At 51.5% G+C, this 19,531-nt stretch overlaps 1 protein-coding gene across 8 annotated transcripts in view; it reads right to left on the reverse strand.

Annotated features, from left to right (window-relative positions):
• The window catches only part of CRTAC1 (cartilage acidic protein 1), a 166,528-nt gene extending 151,345 nt beyond the window's left edge, over positions 1-15,183 (reverse strand). For 4 of the 8 annotated variants that reach the window (XR_011252242.1, XM_069568280.1, XM_069568281.1 and 1 more), the window contains exon 1: positions 13,882-15,052. Coding sequence is in view for 3 of the 8 variants with exons in the window: in XM_069568280.1 (XP_069424381.1) it covers positions 13,882-13,905 (24 nt within the window). In the remaining 5 variants the exon portion in view is untranslated. Of the gene's footprint in view, positions 1-13,881 lie in introns of all 8 variants that reach the window. The other 4 variants (XR_011252243.1, XM_069568279.1, XM_069568282.1 and 1 more) reach the window with 3 other exon arrangements.
• Between the last annotated feature and the right edge of the window lie 4,348 nt (positions 15,184-19,531).

Here is a 19,531-nt window from a genome sequence, read left to right on the forward strand (position 1 = left end):
TCCTTTTGAAAGAGGTCTCAAACTTTAATATGTACTATGTGAATCACCTGCAAGTCTTTCTGAAATGCAGATTCTGATTCAACTGATCTTCAGGAGGGCCCAAGAATCTAAGCTCCCACTTGATTCTGATGGTCCTGGTTCATAAACTACACATTTATGGTCCATAAGCCATATATATATATATATATATACTATAGTGGTTAGTTTAAGAAACTTCTCTGTTTCTAGATCTAAGACGCTGAAACCAATCCTAGGGCTGCAGGCTTATTGATCATTAGATACTCGAAGTACTAGGTATCTTCAGTGCAAAGTGAAATTACCACAATTGATAGGGAGTGACAAAGAGAGATTCTGACTTTAATTCTGACAAAGAATTAAGAAGAAGGAAAAGGTTGGTGGCAGGGGCAGGGGATGTCATCAGGTCTAGTAGGCAATGCTGCTGCTGCTGCTAAGTCACTTCAGTCATGTCCGACTCTGTACGACCCCATAGACGGCAGCCCACCAGGCTCCCCCATCCCTGGGGTTCTCCAGGCAAGAACACTGGAGTGGGTTGCCATTGCCTTCTCCAACACATGAAACTGAAAAGTGAAAGTGAAGCCACTCAGTCGTGTCCAACTCCTATTGACCCCATGGACTGCAGCCTACCAGGCTCCTCCATCCATTGGATTTTCCAGGCAAGAGTACTGGAGGGGGTTGCCATTGCCTTCTCCCTAGTAGGCAATAGACAGCTATTATTAATGGCCAGAGCCTAGAGAAAATGGGGTATGGGCAGGAATTTGCAAGCCAAGATAAATAAGCAGGCCAGTGTGTTTCCCTAAACCCAAACCATCGTGGTATAGAGCACTTGGAGGCACTTAATGTTTGTTAAACGGAAGAAGGAAGGACTCTGTCCAAATGATAACGTGAATCAGCAGAAACTGCTTGCAACTTGTTATACAGTTATTTTGAAACTGTTCTTTCCCCAAAGCAGTGCTTCTTAAACTGTAACATGCTTACAAATCACCTGAGGATCATGGTAAAATACAGATTCTGATTTGGTGGGTCTGGGGTGGGGCCTGAGATTCTGCATTCTAACAAGCTTTCAGGTGATGCTGAGGCTGCTGGTCCCAAGACTCTACTTTCAGAAGTAAGGCTCTAGACTGATGATTTGAAACCCTGGCTGCCCAGTCAAATCACATGGGGAGTTTTTAGAGATAGGTTGCTGCCCAGATCCTTTACCCCAGTTTCTGATATAACTGGTCTGGGGCAGGACTCGGGTGCCACATACTGTATTTTTAGAAGCTCCCCTGATTATGTTAATGGTTCTGCACCCAGATTCTCAGCCTGGGCTGAGAACCACTACCCTAGACTCGTGGTCCCCAGATGGGAGTGTAAGCTGCAATTGGAGTTGAAGTGAAAAATGTTTCTGCTACCAGAATTCGTCACCAGCTTGTTGAGGCCTATCAAGAAAATCTATTTAGCCAGAGAGTATCATAGGAGGAGGCAGGATATGGAGTTTGGGGAAGAAAGCAGAGCAGGATGGTACTGCCTGGAGCAGAAGGCCAGCAGGTGCCGGGTGACCCTACATTTTACATGGCTGGCTCAGAAACCTCCTGTCACACCACTGTGAACATCTCAATCTTCTAGAAGAACATGGAGAAAAGCTAAAAATAGAATTTAAAAAAGTAGGTTGAATTGAATGTTTTTTGCTTTCTTGAATGGTGTGTATCAAGCACCTACTATGTATCTACAGGCAGAAGTGGCGTTAAGTAGTAACTGATGTAAGTGCAATGGGAGGATCCAGGGGCAGCATAGCCCAGGGAAGGTGAGGAGAAGTACCAAGGGTAGAGTTTAGGCAGAGGGCACAGGGCGTAAGCACCCAAGCTGTTCCTACAGGGGAGGAGGGAGGAGGAAGCGAAGAGGGGTCTTAACAAGGGTAAGAGGCAGTAGGACCTGTGTTTCAGGCAGTAGGAAGAATGGCTTTGTAATCATCTCTTAAAAATGTTCTATAAGCAAATGTCTTGAACAATTCTCAGTGAAATAGAGAAAAATAAATAAACAAAGAGTTGAGTCAGGGGCCTGGACTTGAACCTCAACTCCACCAGAAACTAGCAGGCGACCTTGAGCATGTTCCTTAATCCTTCTGATCTCAAGTGTCCTCGTCTGTAACATGGGAATCCTATGACGTGCCGTGGGTTTAAGGGTTAAGTGAGCTAGGGAATGCCTCTCGGAGGCCAGGCTCACTGCTTCTTTTCTCGCCGTTCACACAGATAGCTTTAAGGCTAGGCAGTCTTTAGACATTGGCTGTAGGTCACATGCAGCCAAACTGTTTTCTGCGGCCTCGGGACTTTTCTGAATTGGGTCTGAAAACTGGTAACCAAGCAACCTAGATCTCTGATGTGGGGTCAGGCAGCTGTGGGGAGAGGCTTCCAGGGCAATTTTTAGGGCAAGCAGTTTTTTAGCGATGATCGCAAGCACGGAGGACACCACCCTGAGCTCTCACAAAAGCAAGAGCCCTGAGTGCTTCAGATGTGGGAACCAGTGGGGAGCACAGGCCCTTTCCAGAAGCTGCAGGAGAGCAGAGATTGAGGAAGAGAAGCAGCCATGGAGCACTCCACCCTGCATGGGCTGGGCCACTAGGGACCCACAGAGACTCACTAAGGAGCGCCTGGGACTGAGGCATCCTTGGAGGAGAGCTTGGGGAGCTCACTGACCCACAGTGACACTTCCTGTGCGGCCCCCCGACCCCCGCTACCCTGCTCCATGAGCTGGGGACTGTGCTCCGTGCCCAGGTCCCAGGAAGAAGGCTGGTCAACATTTGCAGTACAGGGGGAGGGGTGCTGCGGAGGAAGGGGAACAAAGATACCTAGATTAGACACGTGGAGGAGAAGAAGAACATTTCCACACAGGCAGGGTGGTGTAGCTGAGCGGTAAACAATGCTAAGTTAGCTGAATCAGGAGAAGCAGGAGGAGACGAGAAAGAAGACATTAGACTCCTCAAAGTCTGGAGAACCAGAAGTCACCCCAACCTGCCCTCCTGGTACTGCCTATTTAGAGGTCCCACATTGGGGGCACTCATTTTTCCCTCTTCGGGTTCCCATCCAGAGGACCTTCCATTCATTGGCCAAGAGCACCGGTTCTCAACCAAGGGCAATTTGCCTCTCTTGCCCTCAGTATCTGGCAATGCCTGGACACATTTTTGGTTGCCCCAACCAGGGAAGGGGGTGCTATTGGCACCTAGTGGGTAGAGGCCAGGGATGCAGCTGGCAGTGGATAGGACAGCCCCCTACAGCAAAGAATTATCTGGCCCAGCATGTCATAATGCTGAGATTGAAAGCTCCTGGACCAGTGCATCATTCCTCTTCTCCAGGGGGCCTTTCCTGCCTGCCCTTCCCACTCCCCATCACCTCGATACCCTCCCTCCTATGGGCTCTCCGCTCTTTCTACCTGTTGCTACTCTGAATGCCTACCGCTGTATCATGTCTCTTCCCTTGTGGACTGTAAGCTCCTTGAGGTCAGAAGCCATGCCTCAGGCATCATTTCTAATCGGGTCCTTAACATCTGCAAAATGCTTGAAGTTTGGATATGTATATGCCTATAAACAGAGGTTTTGCATTTGGAAAGCAGTGTTTAAAAAGTCAAAGAACTCTGTCAGGGTCCCTAGACAAATCAGCAACAGAAGCGGGTCTATGCCTCAAAGTCTGATAGCCCTGTGAGTTCCACTGGACCTTTGGCAGCCGCCACAGCACGGGAGCACCTGGTGGGCCTGGACTCCATCTGAGAGGCGTTCATTCATTCAAACAACACTTATCAGTAGCAATAGCATCCTTGCTATCGCCATTACCTTCCAAGTACTGACTGCTTGCCAGGCACTGTGCATGCATTCTCTCATTTCATTTCCCATTTTAGAGACCCGGAAGTCCAAGCAGTTAATAATACTCATTAAGGACCTATGCCGCCTTGTGCGTGAGGCTGGGAGACTCCATTTGTCCTCTCACTTGCAGAAACACCATTTCATTAGCCTGCTGGTCTCTCTGGCGCCTCCCAGCCTGGGTCCCCTGAGTTTTCATCTGCCTCTTTCTGGAGTAGGACCAAGTTTCTTTCCTGTAAGCGCAGCCGCAGGCAGCATCGGGAGCTCTCTCCAGGTAGAGGGAAGGAAGAGGAAGCCTTATATCTTCATGGTGCTGGGTAAGATGCATAGGACATAGAGGTGCAGAAGGGCTGGCATTTGTCTTCCAGGCTGGCAAGGCAGAAGAGGGGACAGGGGACAGCATGGAGAAATGCCAGTGACTGAGGCATTAGAATGCATGCTCCACTGGGGCAAGAACTTTACTTTGTTCTCAGCTGTTTTCTCAGTGCCTGGACAGTGCCTGGTAGAGGTGCATGAGACCAGGAAGTGAATAACTGAGTGAGTGACCGCAGAGCAGCCCCTGCCTTTCCCTCCACTGAGGCCATCTTTCCAACTTGTCTCTCCAGCAAGGTCATCCCTAACCCTCTTGCTGCACATGAGGCATCCACAGCCTCTTCCAACCTCCTAGCCGCACCCTTTCTCAGTGTCTGTCCCACCCCAGCCACACCGAGCCTCCTTGGGCTGCATGACCCTGCTTGGCCGCCATGCACACGCTGGCTCCTCGGCCTGGAATGCTTTCTTCACCTTGTCCCTCTGGCCAGTCCATCAGCGCCTCTCTCTTAGGCCTTCCTTGGCAAGCCCTGGGCAGATGCTTACTCCTTCCACTGTGTGTTCCCATCTCACTTGGTTTAAGATCAAGTGAGAAAGACCATTTAGTGAAAGAGATTATTTAGTGTAGTGTCTAAGAACATCAATTCTGGAGCCAGTTGGCTTGGACACAGATCCTGGCTCTGACATATTCTGGCTGTGTGACCTTGGGTAAGTTACTTAACTTCTCTGTGCCTTTGTTTCCTCATCTGTAAAAGAGTAACAATAGTGGTACCTACCTTCTAAGGTTACCATGGGGATTAAAGGAGATTATCCACAGAAGGGGTTGGAGCAGTGCCTGGTACATAGTCAATGGTAGGTAAGTGTTACTATTAATACTACTCATTCCTCATATAGTACTTGTTATAAGAAATTGCAATTAAAAAAAAAATCTCTGTTTGCTTGTGTACAGGGTCCCATGAATTAGCCTGAAGAGTGATGATCAGCTCCAAGATTTACAAGCAGGGCAAGATGAGAGTAAGCAGGGAGCAGTTAACAAGCACTACCGCTAGTCAGCTGAAGGATAAGGGGGGCAGACAGTGTGGATGGAAAGACTGGGCAGCTTTGAGAGAGATTCATGAAGCAGACTGACTCAGTGATCCAGAAGTTGTGAAAAATGAGGAGGAAGCAAGAACCAAATACGACGCCAGATTTCCAGATTGAGTGTTGGAGTTTGAAAGGGTCCAGTGAACAGCATCCCACTTCCCTCCCTGTTCATATTCAGGATTAGTGAAGGGGAAGAAAGGTGAGGAGGGGAGGAGACAGGTGGGGCTCAGACAGAGATTAAAAAGCCCCCATCATTACAGATACAGCTGTTTGGAAGGCCAGGCTTTGGAGTGGGGTCCAGGTGCTTGCTGGTGTACTTGTACTCTCTTGCAGCCCTCTCCTTGTGGGTAGGGGTGGGCCTGAGCCTGCCTGGCTAAGCTCAGCACATGGCAGAGAGTAGCATGGGCAGGGAGGTAAGTCCAGAAAGGGCTCTCCATGCCCAGTTCTCCCAAAGTGACCCATCTGAGGAGTCCTTGCTCCAGCCCTTCAGAGGGGGGAGTGGGGAAAGGATGGAGGGCAGGGATGATGCCCTGGTCCCGGGGTTCTCAGTCTCAGCATTACTGATGTGCTGGGCCAGACAATTCTTTGCTCACGTGGAGGCAGCAGCTGGAGCCTGTAGAGCCTGCCCGTCTTAGAGTGAGGAGCGGGAGGTTTGAAGTCATGATCAGACAGGTTTAGAAATGGCATTTTAGATTTGGGGCAGCAGTGTGCAGGGCTGCTAGGCTGGCCATGTTTCCAAACAGTGAGTGAGAGTATCACAGAGGGGACTGGACATCCTGGATGACCTCCAAAGTTATTTCCTGGGCGTAAGTGTCTATGGGTCAGGTTTTTTCCCTAAATCATTTAAAATGCATTAGTGGACCTTGCTATTTAAAAGCTTCCTCCTGAGAATGTTGCCGTGAAGCAATGATTCACTCCCTAGTCTGTCTTTGGTGGAAATCCAAATGATCATCTATTCTATCAGCTTGCAGCTACCAAGATAGATCTGCGCCGGGCTTTCCTGGAGCAGCCTGGTTGCAGGAGGGGCTGGAGGGGGCCGGGGGTGAGCACCTGGAGGAGATGAAGAGGAAGAGAAACAGCCCGTCCAGGCTGAGCTGGTACCATGTCACATGTGGGTCCTATGTGGGCTCCTGAGGGGGCTTCCTGGTGGCTCAGACATTGAAGAATCTGCCTGCAATGCAGAACACCCGGGTTCCGTCCCTGGGTTGGGAAGATCCTCTGGAGGAGGAAATGGCAACCCGCTCCAGCATTTTTGCCTGGAGAATTCCATGGATAGAGGAGCCTGGCAAGCTATAGTCCATAGAGTTGTGAATTCAACTTTCACTTTCAGACCTTGCTTGATCAGTAGGACCTTTGTGGGTTTACAGAGCCCTGGGGCCAAGTGCCCGCTCTGGGAAGAAGGAGCCAGAAAGAAAGCCGGACTGGAGGTCCACTTTAATACCAAGGGCCAACTCTACCCCAGACTGGCTGCCTACATCCACACATTCATTTGTTCACCCACCAAGCACCTGTGAAGCCCCTCCCCCTGCCAAATGCTATGTTGCTGCTGCTGCTGCTGCTGCTAAGTCGCTTCACCCCCATAGACGGCAGCCCACCAGGCTCCCCTATCCCTGGGATTCTCCAGGCAAGAACACTGGAGCGGGTTGCCATTTCCTTCTCCAACGCGTGAAAGTGAAAAGTGAAAGTGAAGTCGCTCAGTTGTGTCCGACTCTTCGCAACCCCTTCAACTGCAGCCTACCAGGCTCCTCCGTCCATGGGATTTTCCAGGCAAGAGCACTGGAGTAGGGTGCCATCGCCTTCTCTGAAATGCTATGCTAGGCACTGGATTTGCAGTTGACAACAAAAGACATGGTGTCTCAGCCCCCGCTGCTTGCTAGGCAGCATTTCTCCTTCTCCGGGACTCTTCTCTCCCTGCCTGCAAAAGGCTCTTTGGATATACATAGCTTCTCAGATGACTGGTGCATGATTGCCATTCCAAAAAAGTCTGTTCTTGGAGACCAGGGCACAAGGGAACATGACCTCCCCGGGGCAAAGCGAGAGAAAGGGCTCTTGTGCTCACCTAGTCTCATTACACGGACTGACCTCCGGAGGCTGGCCTGCCCTGGACTTGCAGGACGCTCAGCACATTCACGCCAGGAACTGGGTGAGGTCTGTGTGTGTGTCCACCCTCCCAGTTTGGGCGGGGAACAGTGTAGCTTTGGTCCTCTAAGGCAGAGGTTCCCAACCTTTTTGGCACCAGGGACAGGTTTTGTGGAAGGCAATTCTTCCATGGACAAGTATTGGAGGGAGAGAAGGTTCAAGCAGTAATGGGAGCAATGGGGAGCAGCAGATGAAGCTTCACTCGAATGCCTGTCGCTCATCTCCAGCTGTGCAGCCCAGTTCCTAACAGGCCGCAGACTATACCAGTCCATGGCTCCTTGTTTGGAGAACCCTACTCTAAGGAGAGCCTCTAGGGACTTCCTACCTCCAATCCTGAGTGCAAGGAAGGCAAGGGCAGGGCTAGGCCTTCTGTGAGAAACACCAGCTGAGGCTGCTCCCAGGAACCCTGCAAGGCTCCTCTGTCCATCCAGGCAGGGAATCGGGTTCCTGGGCATGTTGCCTATCCCTAAGGAGGGTAGGGATGCCAATGCAAGTCTCACGAAGTGGGCAGGCTCTCCAGGTAGATGGAGCGGTAATAAAGGAGGGAAGAAGCCCCCGCAGTCCCTTCCTCAGCCAACAGGACCTCTCAGCTCTGCAGTGACCCCCGTGACCTTGTCACTGTACTTATTGGGCGCAAACAAAGGTAAGAGTAACTGGAAACTACAGGAAGGGTCATTTTACACTCTCGGCACTCTCGATTCTTCTATGGCTAATTAAAGTAATATGTCAAAACGTCCCTTGGAAGAGATCTTTAAGAATATGTCTGTTAAGTAAACGAGGTTTTACTAATTAATGACATGCTGCCCACCCCTCCTTCAGGTTCCTTGCAAAGCGTCCCTGTGCCAAGAGGGCTGAGCAGGAAAGGGTGGCGAAGTCTTGGAGGGAGTGGGGACAAATCCAGCCCGCTTGTCAGTTGGGGAGCTCTCAGCTTCTCCTCCGGATGTTGATCAGATTTCCTGGGCTGGAACCAATTCACAGGGCCCGGGGACTGGAGCTTTTCCAAGAAGAAACGTTTTTCTTCTTACGAAGTCAACATGATTTCTTTCAAGGAAAATTTTTATCTTCTTTTAAAGTGTCTAGGCTTTTTGAAGGGCAGATCTTTGGACTTTTCTTTGAAGATAATGATCATGATAAAATTGTCATTTGCTGAGACCACCGCCCCCCCCCCGCCCCCCAGAACCCCGCAGGCCCTGACACAAGAGGCCTAGGGGGCAGGGGAATGATGCACAGAACTTGTACCATGAGTCAGTGGCATAGCCAGAAATAGAGCTTTCCAAACTCCCCAATTCTTAATAATAGCAATATTAATAATAACCTCTTTAGAATTTTCTAAGTGTTTTCACAGCTCATACTGAACCTTCACAACAACGCTGGGGGGAGTCTGGGTAAGTCACTCTTAGGAGACAGCAGATCTGAGGCACAGATGAGCTTTGCCACTCACTTGCTGCATGATTCTGGTTGGTCTCTTCACCTCTGGACCTCAGGGTCCTCAGCGGTGAAGTGGGAGGGTTGGGTGAGAATACTGCTAAAATCCCTCAACCTCTAACATGCTGTGAGTCCATGCTGTGATGAGTCCAGGGTTTCTCCATCTTGGCACTAGTGACATTTTTAGGCCAGACAGTTCTTTGTCGGGGCCTGTCCTGTGCACGCTAAGATGGTTAACATCATCCCTGGCCTCTACCCCCTAGATGCCAACAGCGCCGCCTGATCCAGCTGTCACAATCAAAAATGTCTACAGCCATTGCCACATGGGCACAGTAATCTCTCTGCTCACTGGCCAAGGACTTCAATAAGGTCAAGATCATGTGGTTCAGTGGAGAAAGGTCTTTTTCTCCAACCCCTTCACACTTTTCCATAGACTTTTCAAACACAACCTCCTTGTCCTTTGCTAGCTTCTAATTTCTTAAATGCCCTCCATGGTCCAGGGGTGTCTAGTGTGATAATAAACCAATTGATTTCATGCTTTCTCCTAAGGAGAGTTCACAGGTTTATGTCCCCTAAGCAACCAGTTAGGCTCCCCAGAAATCCCTCGTAGAACCCTGGCTGGCCCAGAAGCCTGTATCTGCAGCCTGCAGGAGGCCCGGGGAGCACGGGTTTGTCAGCACTCTTAAATCACTGAGCTCCGAGGAAGCCTTCTCCTAGCACAAAGATCCTTCCTAGAATCAATAGCTCAGGGCCTTCCATCACACTCAGAATTATCCTGGGACCTGTAAAATTTCTTTTCCCCAAGCATGGCAGAACCCCCATATGAAAGCCCCAATGTGGGGGAAGGAAGACAGCAGCTCTGTCAAGGAGGTCTTGTCCACAGCTCAGATGTTGCAATGAGCAGAGGCTGATGTGCAAACCTGGAGGTTTGGTCTCTTTCACAGGGAAAAGGAAGACCCGGTGCAGTCCCCAGTGACCCCGTAATATTATCCCCTCCCATCCATTCTTTATATCTCACCAAGGGCAGAGCCATGTTAAAGACTATCTTCCCTGATGCTCACTATCTTACCCTCATCACAGGAAGCCTCACCATTTTACAGAGGAGGAAACTGAGGCATGTAGAGGTTAAGCATTTGTCCAAGGTTCCTAAGCAGGAAGCGGGGAGTCACACTCTAAGCCTGCATCCTTCCCACTACTGAGCTGCCTTCCCAGCGAGAGCAGGTAATAAGGGTCACTCATCTAGTGGGACTCATGTAAGAGGCAACTTCTTGTTTCCTCAATGTCTAATGCCGCTTCCACATTCAAACAAAAATCTAGAGATCCCATGCTATCACTGTGTTTTATGTAATTATATTCCTCTGGTCTTATCCAAGAAAAATCCAAGCCTTGGGAATGTAGGCACAACTCTTCAGACAGAGCTGGGAGTAGGCACAAATCCCCAGTCCAGGCTCTCAGAACCCTGCTTTCAAGGAAGGGACTGTGGCTCTGTGGTCCACATTATCCTACCACCCACCTCCCCCACCTGAAGACAAAGACACAACTTGTCTGAGAGCCTGAAGGAGATGAGAAAACTCAAGCACCTTCCCTGGCAACACGCATCCCTTGGGTGAGCCTTAGGGACAGAAGCGGATCTGCCTCTCGGAATCACTGGTTCCTCCTGAGGGTCACCGCCAAGTCTGCAGACACTCTGGGGGAAACTCCATGCACAGGGCAAAGGAGCAGGGTGGGGAGAGGACTCTGGAGGAGGGGCAGCCCATAGGTCACTCAGCAAACCTCCTTCCCAGGGCCCAGCTCAGATGTCGATAGCCAGACTCAGAACAGAAAAAGGGCAATGGAAATGGTAGTATCTTCCAGGTCACCCAAGAAACCCTCACATGAGGATTTTGCAAAAATAGAACATCCCAGCACTCTGACCTTGAGCTGGGAGCTGCAAGGATGGGGAAATGGGCAAATACTGGATGGAAATGCTTCACTTCACCCAGAATCCAACTACTGGAGGTCCCATAGGCAGTGGTGTGACTATGGGACAGAGAGACCCTACTCCAGCATTCCTGAGCAGAAGGAAGAGCCCTAGGCTTGGGTTCCAAGATCATCTTGAGGGGCTGGGCACTTCTGATTCCTAAGTCCATGGAGAGAAACCTGGAGTTGCATTGTTTTCCCCTACATGACCACTTGGAATAACAAGACAAGATAATGGAGGAAGGGGAAAGAATAACTAGAAATTTCTATTACCTGTACATGTACATTACAAGAGCTTTATCTATTCCTTGCCTTCTCAGTCTGTATAACAGATTCAGAGGAAATTTTCCCCAAGCTACTAGATGTATTAATTTACCAATGTCTGTTCAGCCAGCAATTATGAACACTTATTTTTGCCTGGGAAATTGCATGGACAGAAGAGGCTGGCAGGCTATATACAGTCTGCAAGGCTGCAAAAGAGCTGGAGACAACTTAGCCACTACACAACATCAACAACTGTGCAGAACACACATCAATCTCCATAGTAAAGAGGAAGCAGGTCATGGGAGCGGAGAGAGTTCTCAGTAGCAGGAAATCCTAGGACCCAGTCCTATCTCTTCCACCAGCCATGTGACCTTGGGAAAGATGCTTGCCTTGACTGGGCTTCAGTTTTCCCATCTGTAAGTTGTTTGCAGGTGGGATGGCTTTGGAGTAGGTGCTCTTCAAGGTCCCTTTCTTCTAGCTCTAATATTCTGGGGCTCTATGAGTACTGAACAAGTTCAAAGAATGCACCAGCACCAAGCACAAAGGATAATTTCAGAGAGCAGGTGGGGCTGGGTACTGGCTCTATTTCCTTGGAATGCTGTACTTGTATCTATCTCCTTGCACCTGAGATCACAGGACCACCTGAAGTCCAGGAAGTACGTGGTAGAAGGGTTCCAATCAAGAAGGTGAAGGTTAAAGGCCTGAGTTTGCTTAAAGCATTAAGTTACTATGGCCAGTGAAGGGCAAGAAGTAAGTCAGTGGTCCTGAGCTGGGTGCCTTTGGCGCCCCCTACTGGGCACCAAGGAGCTTGCTGGGCAGCTTCCATTGCCTAAGCAGGCTGCAAGATTGAGAACAGGACTGTCTGTCACAAGCTGTTTAATAAGCCTGCCTTCCTGGTCTGCAGTCCTGCTCTCTTAAGAATATATTTCGCTTTCGAGAATTACATAGACCATTGGACCACACATTCACAGGGCACTACTGTGCTGCGATAGGGCATCTTAACCAAACATCAAGGTGCAGAGTAATAAACATCAGGGTTCGGAATAGCAGGTGCAGCCCAGATGGAGAAAAGAGAAGAAAGAGCAACAAGCAGGTATTTTGCTGTACAAATCCCCAGTGGCGAGAAGGTCTTGGAAAATGCAGCAGAAAAATGTTGACTGTGGGCAGAAGACGGAACTAGGTTTGGGGGTATGAATCCAGAGCCCTGCTAAAAGATCTCCAGCTGACGTAGCTGCCCCAGGAGTTCAAAACCCTCATCCACATTTGGGGATGAGGTACAGGAGACAGCCCCAACTGAGCAGCCCACTTTTGACCTTCTCCAGAGACCATTAGTACCAAATATAAACCAGAATATTCTACTTGTGGTCCACTGTGCCAGCATGTAGACCTTAACCTCCCTTTGTTGCCTCTTAAATGGACTTTAGGACCTGCTGCCAATAACATGTTCTTAAGTCAGATGGAGAGCAAATGCTTCCTCAAGGGCCATATTGGAACAACCGCCATATTCCCACTTTTCCATTCTCCATCTCCCCTCTCTTGTGGCTGAGAGAGAGGTACAGGGTGACTCTGAATTTGCTCCAATTCAGTCTTGGATAGCTGCAGCCCAAGTAATCAGGGTCAAAAAAATCTCCCTCCCGGTAGTGTTTCTCTTCCCACGAGAGTTCTCCCCTGATTCAAGACAGCACTACAGACTTGTTCCCTATCCCTGGAACCTACTTCCTTTCCTTTTTGACCTGGCTTCACTTGGGAAATCCTGCACCCATCCCAGAAGACACTCCAAGTGTGACTGAAGAAAATGTCTTGCCTGGAGAGCTGAAGCACCTCCTGGGACACAGAGTAGCCACACTAGGTGTACCCCATAGCACCACCAGCAGCAATATTCATTAGTCATTCCCAGAGGAAGAAAAGTGACCCTCCTACCCCAACCCCAGGCACATTTCACCGCCACTCTGGTAGGCTCCTATCCAGGGCTGGGATGACTTTGGATTCTTGAGTTGGTTTCTGCAGAAAGGGGACTAACCAGGACTCTCAACTACTATGCTGTGAAAAAGCGCGCTGCATTGCTGGGCATGCCCCCAAGCTCGGCCTCCTGCCCCATAAAAACCTCCATGTGCCTCCCCCCGCCCCCTCACTGGGCCGAGGAGGACCCCCGGTCCCCCTGGAATGCCTGAAGCTGGTGTGTCTAAGATTGGATGAAAGCAAGCAGACCACACCTCGGTCCAGCAAAGGCAGCTGACAGCTAAGCCGCGCGGAGCTGGCTCCCGGAGCTCTCTGCCACCCAGCGCTGTGCTCAGGGGCTCGGTTCCCGGGGCGTTGGGGCGGGGGGGGGGGCGTTGGGGGGGGAGCGCTAGCCTCCCCCAGGGCTTTTCCCCACCCTGGAAGCGTAGACAGCCGGCAGAGGCCAGTAGCTTCCCCGACCCGGAGCTGAGCCTGGTTCGCTGGGTGACTCCCCAATACCCCACGCACATCCTTCCTCACCTGCTCCGCCCCCTCCCAGCTCCGCCGCCCCCTCCCCAAACAGCTGACCTCCAGGGCGCCCCCAACACTTTCTCTGCTAGCTGTGAGAGCTGTAGCCCCCACACCTCAGCTCCCACCTCTCCTCCACCTCCGGCCAGGCGCCGGCCTCTCCCCACAGCCCGCGGGAGGCTCTGCGCGCCAGTCGAGTCCTGCGCCTCTTGGCAAGTTGAAAACCAAGCTGCCGCCGCCGCCGCCGCCGCCGCCGCCGCCGCCTTAGCGGTTTCGGTCTTCCCCGCCAGCACCCCCGCCAACCCTGCAGGAGGATCGGGAGGGCGCAAAGGGCGGGAGAAACTTTCTCTGCCTGAGGGGTTGGGGTCACTGGAGCGGGTACTCACCCCGGGGTCCGCGCTCGCAGCCATCCTCGGGCTCTCTCAGCCCCGCCGCCTGGGGGCGCCGGAGAGCCGGAGCTCGCTGCCGCCTCTGCTGCCGCCGCCGCCGCCTTCCAGCTCGGAGCCCCGGTCCCGGGCTGGCCTCGAGCCTCCCGCCCCGACGCCGCTCGCTCGCTTTATACAACTCCACTCGAGCGCGCCGGGGCTTATGTAAAGGCTGGTGGAGACCCGCAGCCAATGGCGCTGCAGCTGGAGCTGGGGGCCCGGGGTGGCGCGGCCAATCGCGGTCCGGAGAGCCCCGGGAGCCGGGGAGGGGGAGGGGCGCCTCCTCGCGCTGATTTGGGAGCGGGGATTGCGGTGGCAGCCGCCGGCAGCCGGGCCGGCCGCGCGCGGCGAGGCGGGCGCTGGGGTGGGCGGCGGCGCAGGCGGCGGCTAGGGCGGGTGCCCCCCGCGCCTCGCCGCTGCGTCGCGTAACCTTCAGGAGGCAGCCGGGCCTGGCGATGGGGGCGAGGGCGTCTGGCGGGGCGCTGGGGGCCCGGGGCCGGCGGGAAGCAGGGGTCCCCCGGGAGGAAGTGCTGGGAAGGAAGGCAGGGGGGAGGGGAGGGCAGCGAGCCCCAGGGCCCCGCGACCACCCCGGTGTGCAGTGTCGAGGGTGGCGGCAGGGGCAGCGGCGTGCCTTCCCGATTCCCCAGATAGCGATCTGGCGTCGCCGGGCCGGGCCGGAGCGGCAGCGCGAGCAGTGCTGATGGCGAGATTTCGCGCTGCGGAGCGAGCGCCGAGCCGATCTTTATCCGGCCTGGGGACGTGTCCGAGCGCCTCCCAGGGACTGCTCAGTATGGAGAGCGGAGCTTCGCGACGGCCTCAGAGGGCGGGGAGCGGGCGAGCACAGCCCCGAGATCAGGCGCGGCGGAGGCGGCCGTGGGGAGCATCTCCCCCCTCCTCCCCAGTCCTCCGCCTTCCCGCTGGCCCCGCTGGCCCCGCTGGCCCCGCTGGCGGTGTCCCCATCCCATCCCGCCTAGTCCCCGCCCGCCCTGGGCCAGGGCTGCCCTCGGCCCACCTGCTCTGGTCAAGCGGGTTCTTCCAGCTTCCCTCACCGCTTTGCTCACAGGTACTGCTTCCCCACTCATCAAACCCCAGCCCACTTCGGTGGGCAGGATAGTCTGAGCCTCTCAGGACCGGATGTAGTGGGGGCTAAGGTTGGGAAGAACGCCCTTGATCGGCAGCGCGCAAAGTCCTCGCGTGCTGGACTGGAAAGAGATCTGGTCAGGCGCCTAGAATAGAGCCTGACACATAATAGGTGCCAGGAAGGATTTACCTAGTAAGGATTTACTGAATGAACCTTGAACCGAATAAGGACTTTGGGTTTCTGAGAGCTGGGGAATCAGACTTGGGAAGAGAAAGACCTGGAATAAGCCATTTGAGGAGGAGCGAGCTAGGACTGTTTTCTCGTCTATCGATGCCTTTATGACCATCACCCTGCCTTCTGGGCCCTTGACTCCAAATGTCTGCTTTCCTGGAAGACCCCTCCAGCCCCAGACCCAGGTGTCCCCAGATTTTGAGCAGAACCTTCAGAGGCTACTTTGGGTCCTGCTTTCAGGAGGCTGTGACCCTCCTATGCAAAGAAATAGGAAAGGATAGGCAATCTTTCTAGCTCTGGGGGTCCCGGATCTAGCTCAGTTTCTTAACTTGTTGAGGGTGGTGGATGCTTTTGAGAATCTGATGAAAACCATTGAATCCTTTCTCTAGAAAAGCATACACATTTACACACACACACGTTAAGTATAATTTCAGGATCATTAGGGACTCTCTTGGGGCTCTGCCCAAGTGTCAACATCCTGTTTCTCTAGGGGTCTAGGATAGTGGTTTACAATCACCTTCCCCTTGGGGAATCACAGAACTCCTTTGAGTCTTTCAAGAGTATGATTAATGGAATGAGTCTGTGCCTCAGAAAAATGCTCGATCATATACATACATGTTAACATGCAATGTTAGGGCGTTCATGGATCCTTAAAAGCAGATTTGGAACCTTCGCCAAAGAGCAAATAGACTTTTGCCCTGTGGGTACCCGTGATCCCCAGTCCTCTCCACAAGGAGTCTGGGGAACTCTGTATCCTGCTGCCTCATGCCACCACCCTGTTTTGAGGGCATCTGAGTCACGTGGTGATGGCCCCGGCTCCACACTTGTCTCTGCCTCTCGGTCCCCACCACCCTCTCAGTGTAGAAATAAGTTGCAGGTTGTCATGTTCTGTATGATCTGTGAGCCTTCCTTAGCCAGAAACTCCAACTCTGGGAGACAGCAAGTGACTGGTAATTAACCAGTTTCACTCAATCCCAAGCTTCTGAGCACACCTTTGCTGGGTTTTGTTCTCACCTCTCTCTCTGCTGGTGAAGCTGTGAGCAGCAGCCCCAGTTGTGGAGCCTCCCCTCACCTAAACCCACCAGATTTTTTAACCAGTGCAGTAATGATCAGATATTAGCCTTCCAGATGTGAATAGGCTTTGTACACAAAACAGCTCTACAACGACCTCACGCTTTCCTGCAGCTAGCCACATAAGGGTTCAGTGGACCAGAAGTGCTGGGGAGGGACAGAGAAATGCAGGAAATGAAGGAGACAGTCTCTCCAGGAAGTTCTCTAGGCGATGCATTTGGTTTCTGCACTTAAACCTGTGAAGGTTCAACCAGTGGGCTGTTCTGCTCCTTTCGTTTCTAATTCTGCTAATGTCCTCCATGTCTGTTCAGTCATTTCATGTCTCTGTCCACTTGAAGCTTCAGCCCTGCCCTGCCTGACTCACTGTAGACATCTTGCCCTCACAAATTTCCCAGACACATCCTGCTTTCTCAGGGCACATGCACGTTTATGGACTGAATTGTGTCCCCTCCAAATTCATCTGTTGAAGGCTTAACTTCCCCTGTGACTGTGTTTGGAGATAGGGCCTCTAAAGAGATAGTTACGGTTAAATGAGGTCAAAAGGGTGGGACCCTAATCCTTAGGATTGGCGGCCTTAAAAGAAAAGAAAGACACTGGAGCTCTCCCTTCCCCCTGCACAGAAGAAAGGTCATTTTAGGACACAGACCAAGGTGGCCATTTGCAAGCTAAGGAGGGAGGCCTGCGAAGAAACCAAACCTGCTGGTGCCTCAATCTGGGACTTCCAGCCTCCTACTGTAAGAAAATGAAATTCAGTTGTTTAAGCCACCTGATCCGTGGTATGTTGTTATGGCAGCCCGAGCAGATAACACACACACACGTTTCCAACAGGCTCCTTACTCCCATCCAGCTCTTTCAGTCTCCTCCCAACACATCGACTGTCTCTGTACTGTCCCTTTAGATTCTGCCCTTTCTTACCCAGGACACTTGCCTGAAATGTTTTCTCATCTTTTGGCACCCAAATTAAGTCTCACCTCCCACACCGGCTTCCAAAACTGCTCTGGCCTGTGCTGGAGCTTTGCCTTTTCAGCCCTCCTGCAGGTCTGCAACATCTTAGCACTCTCTTGTACACATTGTCCTGTGTTCTCTCTAATTGCTTCTTACCCAGAAAGCACAGCCTTCCTCTCAGAATGGAAACTCCTTTAAGTCCAGAGTTTGTACCTTGTACTCAGCTACCACATAGAACCTGGTGTGAAACTGGGCATAGAGTGAACACACAGTGTGTTGATTAATTTATTCTAATGAAACATGTTTATGTTTCAAAAACCTAGACAGACAGCATATTAAAAAGCAGAGATATTACTTTTCCAACGAAGGTCCGTCTAGTCAAAGCTATTGTTTTTCCAGTAGTCATGTATGGATGTGAGAGCTGGATCATAAAGAAGTCTGAACACTGACGAATGGATGCTTTTGAACTGTGATATTGGAGAAGACTCTTGAGAATCCCTTGGAATGCAAGGAGATCAAACCAGTCAATCCTAAAGGATATCAACCCTGAATATTTACTGGAAGGACAGACGCTGAAGCTGAAGTTCCAATACTCTGGCCACCTGATGCAAAAGGCTGACTCGTTGGAAAAGACCTTGATGCTGGGAAAGATTGAAGGCAGGAGGAGAAGGGGACGGCAGAGGATGAGATGGTTGGCTGGCATCACCGACTCGATGAATATGAGTTTGATCAAGCTCCAGGAGATGATGAAGGACAGGGAAGCCTGGTGTGCTGCACTTCACGGGGTGGCAAGGAGTCAGACAAGACCGAGTGACTGAACGACAACAGTGTTTCAAAAAAAGTTTCACAGCACTTCGTTTTCTGAAAGCTCAAGACATCTGGGGTGTGTCTTCTCAGTCATCTTGAGAGACCATTGGAGCAGGGGCTGTCATGAACCAACTCTTTCCTCTGGTTCAGGATCAGAGGGTCACACAAGTTATAAGAAAGAGAGCTGTGCAGTCAGGGGTCCACCACAGCCTTCCCCTTTACTGTCCTCCTCTCTCCATCGTACCCTCAGCCAGCCCCTCAGACTACAAAGCCACTCCACCACAGTGCGGCAAAGCCTCAACGTGCCCAGGCTGCCTGGGTACAGACTAACATTATGAACGGTCATCTGTATCCGTCATCGCTCCCAGGCTCCCCCTGACCCTAAGGGGCTCTGACTTTCCTCACTACACTTTTCTAGGACTCCAGCATGCCCTCTGTTATTTGGTCTCTCTTTCCCAGGTCTACCGTCTCTACCTGGAGAAGTTTGCTTGTAGCGCGTGCTGCCATTTTCAGCTGCTCTGAACTAGCTCTCCGGCCATCTGGAAGTCCATCGTGGTCTGTGGTTTCTCTTCAAGAGCTTCTGTCATCTTCACCCCTACTTGCTTCCCTTCAAACGTTGCTTCTGTGCCTCTGCCGTGTATATGCCACTGTTAACACAAGTCTGTCTGAAACTCACCAGCCACCAATAAACATGTAGTCCTTAGAGAAAATGGACCACAACCCAATATGGCTTGGTCTGAGAAGGGGTCATTTCCTCCCACTCCCTTAAATCTCTCACTTCTTTCCTAGGTCATGGTTTCTCTTCTGCTACTGGAGCTGCTTTCCCACTTCTTCCCAACGCATTCATTTCTTTGGGGACAATCGAGCCTAAAATACCGTTCCACAGTCCCCTACCTCCAATTCCGAGTTTCCAAATCTCTGAAAATCAAAACATAGGTTTGGGGGCTTTTTGGTTTTCCATGGGTTTGATGCCAAATTTCATCTGGCAACAAAACCGGACAAACTGATGAGAAGCCATTTTATCTTCACACCCACTTAGTATGGTCATTCATATATTTTACTGCAGAAATAGCAATGTGGCCAATTATAAAATGCTGCCCGTGACCTCACGGGGCATGTTCAGTATATTTGGTAACTTTCTGAATTCTAAAGCACCTATGGCTTCAAGGGCTTCAGATAAGATCTGTTGGAACAGGAGCATCTTTAAGAGCTGAGGTTCCCTGGCCTTTCCTTACCATCTGGAGAGGGAGAAGACAGCCAAGTGGATCCATGCGGGTCACAGGGAAACCAGGGCTAGCAACTCTTCTCATTAGGAGACAGAATCCCTGTTTGGAAACTGCAGGGTCCATTACTTCTGATTACTCCACCCTGATTTAATTAACCAGGGTTTGTTGAGAACTCCCCTCCATCACCCCCTATCTCTGCACCTCTTGGTTCTTCCCCAATGTGTCCTAAAACTCCACCCTCATCTTGACA

Source organism: Ovis canadensis, chromosome 22 (assembly GCF_042477335.2).
Source record: "Ovis canadensis isolate MfBH-ARS-UI-01 breed Bighorn chromosome 22, ARS-UI_OviCan_v2, whole genome shotgun sequence".
Classification (NCBI taxonomy): domain Eukaryota; kingdom Metazoa; phylum Chordata; class Mammalia; order Artiodactyla; family Bovidae; genus Ovis; species Ovis canadensis.